The sequence below is a fragment of the Pteropus vampyrus genome, unplaced genomic scaffold, assembly GCF_000151845.1.
Source record: "Pteropus vampyrus isolate Shadow unplaced genomic scaffold, Pvam_2.0 Scaffold60, whole genome shotgun sequence".
In the NCBI taxonomy this organism is placed as follows: Eukaryota; Metazoa; Chordata; class Mammalia; order Chiroptera; family Pteropodidae; genus Pteropus; species Pteropus vampyrus.
The window spans coordinates 2,246,901-2,256,407 of NW_011888841.1; the positions used below are offsets into that span (position 1 = coordinate 2,246,901).

General features: G+C 39.3%; 2 protein-coding genes across 3 annotated transcripts in view; one reads left to right on the forward strand and one right to left on the reverse strand.

Moving 5' to 3' along the window:
- CNIH4 (cornichon family AMPA receptor auxiliary protein 4) overlaps window positions 1-3,384 on the reverse strand; it is a 20,203-nt gene extending 16,819 nt beyond the window's left edge. The window contains exon 1 of the mRNA XM_023531023.1: window positions 3,317-3,384. The gene's annotated coding sequence lies outside the window, so the exon portion shown is untranslated. The remainder of the gene's footprint in view (window positions 1-3,316) is intronic.
- A 1,160-nt stretch (window positions 3,385-4,544) lies between these two features.
- Window positions 4,545-9,507, forward strand: part of NVL (nuclear VCP-like) — a 55,893-nt gene continuing 50,930 nt past the window's right edge. For both annotated transcript variants that reach the window (XM_023531017.1, XM_023531019.1), the window contains exons 1-4: window positions 4,545-4,675; window positions 7,148-7,221; window positions 8,893-8,945; window positions 9,032-9,131. In XM_023531017.1, the coding sequence (XP_023386785.1) occupies window positions 4,619-4,675; window positions 7,148-7,221; window positions 8,893-8,945; window positions 9,032-9,131 (284 nt within the window). In that variant the 5' untranslated portion in view covers window positions 4,545-4,618. The remainder of the gene's footprint in view (window positions 4,676-7,147; window positions 7,222-8,892; window positions 8,946-9,031; window positions 9,132-9,507) is intronic.

The following is a 9,507-nucleotide window of genomic DNA, read 5'->3' on the forward strand; positions in this document are numbered from 1 at the left end:
CATTTCACAATATATACAAATATCAAATCTTATGTTGTATATCTGAAACTAATACAATGTTATATGTCAATTATATCTCAACAAATTAAAATACAACTACATAAAACTATAATTATAAATCTGTTGTCAGACACGATTTATAAAAATGTACTATGTGACAATAACAATGTAATGAGAGAGACAAACCTATATATATAATAGCAAGGTTTCTATATGCTGTTGAAACTAAAACCAGTCTACAGCCATGCCACCCTGAACATGCCCTATCCCTGATCTTGGAATCTAAGCAGGATTGGGCCTGGTTAGTAATTGGATAAATAATATGTGATATATTCATACAATGGAATATTATCCAACCATAAAAAGGAATAAAATACCAATATATGCTACAACCTGGATATAACCTTGAAAACAAACTATGCTAAATGAAAGAAGCCAGACACAAAATGTCATATATTATATAATTCCATTTATATACAATGTCCATAAGAGGCAAATCCATAGAGAGAAAAAGTAGCTTAGTGTTTTCTAGGGCCTGGGGAAGGGGAGGAATGTTGAGTGACAGCTTAATTGAATACGTTTCGAACTATATAGTGGTGATATTTGTACAACACTGTAAATGTACTGTAAAAAATTGAATTATATACCAAAAATGGATATATAGATAGATGATACCTTAATAGACTTTTTTTTAAAAAAAGAATAGCAATACTGAGTTCTTATTCAAGAATCTTTGTCTCTTCTTGGCCATTTGTTTTTCACATTACTCTTAGACTCAACTTTTGAAATTCTTTCAAATAACCTACATTCATTCGAAATAACGTTGGTTATAAATGACAGAAACCCAAATAATGGTGATTTAAACAAGAACGAAACTTATTTTTCTCTTCCTGTTCCTTGAATAGGTCAACTTCTTTTCTGCTTTAGGGCCTTTGCACACACTCTCTGCCTGAAACTCTCTTCCAACACAACCAGTTCCTGCCATCCCTAAGGTCCTTATGTCACATTCTCAGAAAGTCTTTCTCTGATCACTGAGACTGAGGTAGGCTCCCTTTGTTATTCTCTATCACAGTACCCTGATCATTTACTTCACTATTTTCATTCATTTACTTAGCAATTATTCAATGAAAACATTCTATATGAAAGGTGCTCTTCCAAGGGCTATAAAATCCCCATTCTTTCTCATTATTGTAATTATGTTTGTTGTTTTGTCAGTCCATTGCCTGTTCCTCTCACTAGAACATAAGTTCCAAGACCCTATCTGCTTGATCACCACTGTACCCTCTGACTTTAGCATAGTAATTGGCATATAGTATACAAAACATTTGTAGACTGAATGCATAAAATGTCAGATTGATATATTATTTTCATTCTATTAGGGATATGAATGAGGCAATCACCTCAAAGGAAGACGAACTTGATTAGAAATCTGAATTATTAGCTTTTACCAAATAAAAAAAATCAAAGACTTTTTTCCTTAACTTCAGAAAACATGGATACAGACTCAGTCTCCAGCTTCCAGCTAGCAGGCAACCTCCCCTCTGAACCTCAGCAAGGGACCTCTACCATGCACACTCTGCCCTTTTAATCCATGTTCCTATTACATATACAATGACCTTATAATTTATTGTCCAAACTGGAACCCTTTCAAAAGATAAAGGTGAGAAACTGCATATACAAATGAACAATGACCAGACCATATATAAAAACAGAACTCTGACTTACGATCAGGAAGCCAGTCTGCTATCTACCAGTTAGACCTACAGGAAGTCAGACCATTATCTCTAGCAAACAATCCAGGAAGCCAAACAATAAACCCTGTAACAATTGGCTCCAAATGGCTAGGACTCCATTAATAACTGACAGCTTTCCTAATTTTTCTCCCTGTTCTTTCAACTTACAACCATCCAGAGAAAACCAATATGCTTCCCTAATTAGTCACGCAGGATATCCTGTTTCTAGTCAGCGTATCTACAACTCCCCCATGCCATCAGTCTTCAATTCAGGTCAGATCTGAAGTCTTCCCTTTTTCGGTTATTAAGCTTCCACAGTTCTCTGCCTGCCTTTGAGTCTGTGCTAAAATGCAAGTGACGGTGGCTGACTCCCTTGCTATTGCAAACCCTGAACAGTCTTTATCTATTCTTATTTAGGTGATTTTATTTCCATAAAGACAAGAGGCTGTTTGCTAGTGGGATACAAAGTTTAGGATACACAGGTGCCAAGAACAGAAGGTGAAATGTGCCACTACCACCAGGTGGGGTTGCACCATTAAAGAATGGAGGACATTTTTTATTACTGCTGGAAGTTCTTGAGATGTACATGCGCTCAGGTTACTATTCAGTAACCTTTTTGGTTTAGATGTATGGTACTGTAAAACCTGAACACTGGACTTAATGAAAAATTGTCTTCAGGGCAATAATTACTGGAAATAACCAATGGAAAAATGGTCAAGCATACTGTTATTGGCATTCAGTATTAACTTTCAATTATTGCCTACTGCGCTTGATACAGTCATCTTGCATAAAATGTCAGATTGATATATTATTTTCATTCTATTAGGGATCTGAATGAGGCAATCACCTCAAAGGAAGATGAACTTGTTTAGAAATCTGAGTTATTAGCACCTTAAGGTGCCATTCTAGAGTATTTCAGGTCTCTACAGGTTTTTTGCAAAGCCCAGTGTGAAATTAAAGGGTGACTTGTTCAAAAAGTAATATTTAGAATGTCAAGATGGCAACGGCAGAGCATTAAAACCAAATGGGAGGCCCTTCTGAGCACAAAGCCCTTTGTGACTGACAGACTGCACACCCATGAAATCAACCTTAAATATAGAATAGTATTCTATGACAAATTATAGACTAATAACTATGCTGCTTCGTGTACATTGTGATGCTGCTGGGCCTTCAGCCTATTTTCATTCTTTGTGGTACGTCTGGCACGCATGGAATTAAATTTTATTAAAAAAGTTACTGGACATCGACTATAATTGTGCTATTTGCTGTAGGGAATCTTTGCTAAAGTTTAATATAATCAAGCGCATAAATACTTTAATAAAAAATGTTATAAAAAATTGATTATAATTCTTTTGCTTTTCCCCACAAGAACCAAGGGCAGGGCAGGGACTGAAACTGGTAGGCGCTCAATAAATACTTGTTAAATGAATGGGTAGAGATTTTAACAATGGGAAATACCAGAAAAGACTGAAAGGGAGACAGTTAGCGAGGATTCTAAAAGTCATAGGCTGGCAGGAAGGGCATTGTAAACAAGAGGAAATGTCAGTGGAAGCAAAGTGCTGTGTATAATTTATTATCATTACCTTTTAATAGAACTGTAAGCCCCACAGAAGCAGAAATCTTTCCTGTTTCTTCATAGCTGCACCCAGGTCTGTGAAATAGTCAGCCTTCAATAAATATTCATTGACTGAGTAAATGCAGACAATGCTACTTAGCCAAAAAAAGAGTACATATATAATGAAGTAGGAGATGAAGTTGGAGCCCAAGGTGACCATTGTATTGAATATCAGAGTGACAATCTATACTTTATTCAGTGTTCAGGTAAGAACCATTGAAAAGAACAGTGATACAATCTGAATTCTAAACTGAAAATTAGTCAGTAGCACCTTGAGTAAGAAGAGTTGTCTGTTAACATATCACTACCTTCTCTTAATTCCATCTTCTCTCCATCTTCTCCAACACCTCAACACTCTACTTAGGCTGCACCTGATATTTTTAAAAGCCATATAGTACCTCAAATAAGAATATTGCAAATACAATTGAAACAAGCAAGAAAACAGAAACTAAAGTCGGTAATTTTTTCTATTTTCTTTTTTGGATTAATGATAATTGTCCCTTTATTCGTGTCTCCTTAACAGCACAATAAACTTTTGAGGGCAAATACATATATTTAACAAAATTCTGGGCAGTTTCCAAGCCAAGATGGAGTCTTGCACTGAATGTGTTGAACAAATTATGTTGAAAATGGCATAAGATTAAATGATTTCCGAATGTAACAGATGGTTTAGTCATCTGGGTAAACCAGTCTTTTCTTGTTTTTTTGACACCCAACCCCTGCGCTGGCCTCCAGAAGTGGGTAATTGGGTGGAAAAGCAAGTAGCGGGTGGCAGTGTTTAAACCCTGGTCCAAATTCTATCTACCTACAGCTTTGGGTTTTGTTAAACTTCTAAGCCAAGAATAACTCTGCATCCGAACAGGGTGTGGCTGGAACGGCTGGAATAAGAAACAAAAGCAAGATTACCAACAAACGCCGGTGACAGCCCGAGCGGGAAACTCCCCGCAGCCTCGCGTGCACGTGTTCGCACAGTTGGAAACAATAAAGTTGAGCTTGTTCAAAAGGGTCCTTGTCATCCAGGGCCCGTTGGACGAGCCTGCAAAATAAGACTCCTAGATACTTTCTGATGTTTTCAGATCTGCCCTTTGTTCTTGTTTTTTTTTTTTTTCATTGACTCGCGGTACAAAAGTGCTGCAGAGAACGGCGTGGAGCAGGCTCATGAGGCGCATTTCGGGTGCAGCTGACCCGGCGATCGCCGCGGGCAGCCCCGGGGAGGCCCCCGGTTCACGTGAGGCGAGCTGGCCCCGCTGAGGTAGCGGAGACGAACGAGATGAAGCCTAGACCCGCAAGTTTCGTGGATAATAAGCTGAAGCAGCGAGTCATCCAGGTTTGTATCCTGCACGGCGGGGCCTCACAGTGATCTGCGTTCGCTGCCCAAGGGCCCCTTCTTAGGGAGGCTCCCTGGTCGAACTTGACCGGCCGCCCCAGGCTGGGTTCGGCGTGGGACTGTTGACAGTTCTCCTGTGCGGGTGGTCCAGGGCCTGGCCTCCCCTCTGTGGGGCGGAGTTTCAAGAAGGAGCCCGAGAAAGTGGGAGGGTGCAGCCTGGTGGGCCTCCCGGGTCGGCTTTTGAGTTAAAATCTTCCTTTCTCGTAAAATTAGAACAGAACAGTTCTTCAAACGCCTGCGTTGTACGGAGCTCATTGGTGGTCATAAAGGATACGTTAATTTTCATTCTCAAGAAACTTGGGGTCAGGTTGGGACACAGTAAATATAGATAACGTGGATCAGACTTTATAATAGACACAGGTAGTCTCATCCAATATAATGCCTTTAAATACTATCTATATATTCACGACTCCTATATATTCACGACTCCTAGATTTCCTAGATTTGTATCTCCACTGCAGACTGTCTTGAATTCCCGATTGACCATCTAACTGCCTACTCAAATCTCTTGAGTGTCTCTTAGGCATCTGCAATTTAACGAGTCGAAACTGAACTTAAGATACTCTCCCCTAAGGCTATCCTTTCTTAATGTCCTCTGTTTCAGTAAATCTCATCACCATCCATCCATTCATTAAGGCCAAAAACCTTAAGAATCATTCTGACTGCTTCCTTTTGCTTCCTGCAACCAATGAATAGCAATCTATTTGACTTTGCTCTCAAAATGTACTCCATACTCAACCACTTTCTACCATCTCCTCCTCCAACTATCCTAGTCCCAACCACCATCCCTTTATTAGACTATTGCAATATCTTCCTACCTGATCCTCTAAGATTCTAGTTTTACCTAGTCCGTTACCCAGAGAACAACTGGGGAGATCCTTTTAAAGGGAAAACTGGAGTTTGCCAGTGGCCTGTGGAGTCAAACCTACCGAAAAAAGCCCTGCATATTTTGTTCCCTGCCTACTTTGTCTTTTTTGCCTTTTTTTTTTTTTTCCTTTTTCTCCTGGATAACTAGCAAGTACAAAAACATGGAAGTTTATGGCTAGATATTTGAAACTTGGCCCTGTAACTTATGTGCTTCTGAGCAAGTAATCTTTTAAAGCCTCATTTAAACTTCCTCATTTATAAAATGGGGGAGACTAACATCTGCCTCTTGGGATTGTGCGTATTAAAAGAGTAATGTGTAAAATGTCCCTAGAATAGGTTCACAGGGCCCTTAGTTTCTCAGTAATTTTTTCATGGTGTGCCCAGGCCAAAAATAATACCTAAGAGGTCTGTTTATTAAGTAGTTAGGTTCAAGCAGCTCAATAACTACTTAGTTTAAATAACTTAGTAGGTTTTTGAAAAGTAACATGTAAAAGAGGAAAATGAATATGTTGTATTTCATTCTTACATAACAACAATTACTAGTAGGATTTGTGTGCCTGTTGAACGCTATACAGCTTTTCAGACTTTGCAAGCATATTGACACTGCCACTCTTATATCCTTTTCCACTTTGATTTTTGCATGGGATTTGCTTTTTATGACAGCAATTGCTGAAAACCCAGTTTTGCAAAAAATATGACATCATCAAAAGGTGATTTAATATTGAAACCATGAATTGTGTCAGACCGTAGTTCCTGCAGTGTTGAACAGATGTCAAATATTACTGTGTTCCCTCAAATTTAAAATATCCTTTGGTGCTCTTGGGAGTTTATGCATTGTTCTGGGGTGTTTGGGAGCCTAGGATATATGTAAGCCCTCACTAATAGCTATTCTAGTTATTGTTTTTGTGTTGTCATCGTGATTAATAACGTTTATTAAACTCGCTGATTTCAGACTTGACAACAATATGGTGATTTTTATTTATGTTTCTGATGTGCTCTGTTAGCAAGGAGTTTACATTAAAGTGCAGACCGTCCCTGAATTACGATTTTTCCACTTTATGATGGAGTGAAAGAAAGTGGTACACATTCAGTAGAAACTGTACTTTGAATTTTGAATTTTAACCTTTTCCTATGCTAGGGATATGTGGTAAGATACTCTCTGATGATACTGGCAGTGGTCGTGAGCCATAGCTCCATCAGCCACATGATCACGAGGGTCAGTCACCAATACTCCATAGTGTATTCGTTCTGTCAGATAATTTCGCCCAGCTGGAGGCTAATGCAAGTGTACTGAGCATGTTTAAGGTAGGCTAGGCTAGGCTATGATGTTCAGTAGCTTCAATGTATTAAATGCACTTTCGACTGATATTTTCAACTTAAACAGTGGGTTGATCGAGGTGTAACCCCATCGTAAATGATGTAACGCCATTGTAAATCAAGGAGCATCTGTATAAATGTTTGAATAGCTCAGTCTCTTATTTGTTGATTAAAAGCGTGAAGTCTGAAATATTGTGTGTTTTATATTTATCATATTTTCTGTTTTAGTACCTCACCAGTAACAGGTGTGGCAAATATGTGGACACTGGAGTCTTAGCATCTGATTTACAAAGAATGTACAGGTAAAGAAATGTAATCTCCAGATTCTTGATTTTCTTTCTTTCCTACCATTTAAAAAGTTTCTATCCTGCCTAAATTTCCAATTGAATAAATAGCTGCTGGCATTAGTTCACCAGTCCCTGAGTTTGGAATTCAATTCTATTACACAAAATATTTCTCAAGTACCTGTTACATGCGAGGAGCCGTCCTTGTTACTAGAGGGGATCTTATCTTCACTGCCTTCCAGTCTGGTCAGGAGCATTCTTTTCCTGCTTCACTAAGCAAAACCATCAGGCACGATCTCCCACAGCTTCCTGACTCTCTTCCTAGAAATGTGTCACTTGTTTAGTCTTCCCGCTGGAGATTAAATCCTTCTCTTGTGCTTCTAACCCCACCTCTTCTGATACCTTGCTTCATTAATTACCCCTGCATTGTCTCTTTTGGTGTCTCTGTTTTCTTCTCCTTAGTCCACATATTAATTTGTTAGGGCTCTCATTAAAAAGTATCATAGACTGGGTGGCTGAAACAACTGAAATTTAGTTTTTCAGTTTTGGAGGCTAGACGTCCAAGATCAAGGCATTGACAGGATTGATTTCTTTTGATGTGTCTCCTTGGCTTGTAGATGGCTGACTTCTCCCTATGTGTTCTTCACATGGTCTTTCCTCTGTGGGTGTCTGCATCCTAATCTCTCGTTCTTATAAAGGTACCAGTCATATTGGATTAGGGCCCACCAATATGACCTCATTTTACCTCAGTTACATCTTTAAAGGTCCTGTCTCCAAATACAGTAACATTCTGAGGTAGTCAGGGGTAGGACATCAGCATATGGCTTTTGGAGGGACACAGTCCAGGTCATAACACTCTGCCTTCTTGCCACGCAAAATTCGTGTTCTCCTCACTTAGAAATGCACTCATTCTATCCCAGCAGCTCCAGAAGTCTTAACCCGTTTCAACTCTAAATCCAAAATCTCATCTAAATTGCATCTAACTCAGGTCTGGGTGTAACTGCAGCTATGATTCATCCTGAGGCAAAATTCCTCTCCAGCTGTGAACGTGTGAAACCAGACAAGTTCTCTGCTTCCCAAATACAATGGTGAGACAGGCATAGGGTAAACATTCTTATTCCAAAAGGAAAAATGGGAAAGAAGAAAGGGATCATGGTCTCAAGTCTGAAACCTAGCAGGGCAGACTCCACTGGACTTTAAGAATAATTCCTCTCAGCTCAGTGCCCTGTCAGTGGGCTCACTGGAATGGCTGCCCTGCCCTTTAGAACTGAGGAGGAGATGGTGCCACTCGCCAGGCCTGTGCCCCTTGGACCCATGATGGCAGTGGCAGCCCTGCCAACCTCTGAGCTTCCTTTGTAGTCGTCCTTCCCTTTTCTTTAAGGATAATGCATGTCCACAGCTCCCTTGGCCCCTCCTATAGAATCCCAGAAGTCCAGCAGCCTTCCTTCATTTCATCCCGTCTCTATCCCCTTCAGTACAATCTGACAGTGTTTCTGATCAACCCCATTTCTAATCAAGAAAAATTGCACTAGTAAAAATATAAACTCCACAGTTGTTTGAAAATAGGTTTATGATCAGTGTGAATACAGTGACACAAATATATATTAATGCAAGTTTATGTGATTAAATTGTGCTTCATGGAAAAATGTTGGGAAGACCACTGTACTAAACTTCTCTTATGTTTTTCAGTATAGACTATGGTCGAAGAAAAAGAAATGCTTTTAGGATTCAGGTAGAAAAAGGTGAGTCTTTTAGTGTTAGAGCTGAATTACTAATAGAGTTATAGAAAGAATTGTTTTAGCTTATGACATTTTTCTTTTCGTTTCAGTATTTAGCATAATTACTAGTGAGAAAGAACTTAAGAATCTAAAGGAATTAGAAGATGAGCATCTGGCAAAAAGAGCAAGACCAGGTGAAGAGGATAATGAGTAAGGCTTACAAATTAGAGGGGTTTTTCTACATGAACCTATCACCTACTTGTAAAACTTCCCATGGTTCTCATGGCCAGTGAGGCCTTGCATTGTGCTCACCTAACCTCTCCAGTCTTTAACTTCAGACGTACTGAATGCTCACTGTTCCCCAAAGAGGCCAGATTCTTTGTACCTTTGTATGGATAGTTTCCTGCAACTGGAGTGTTCATTTCTTTCACGATCTCCCACTCAGCCTTCAAGAGTCAGCCTTCAAAAGGCTGTGTTACTGCCTTTGTCAGGCTTTTTTAGACTCTTAGTGTTTCCTTAACTCCTACTTACAGATATTTATGCTAATACTCATCATGTTATATGGCATTGAGATTATTTGTTGACC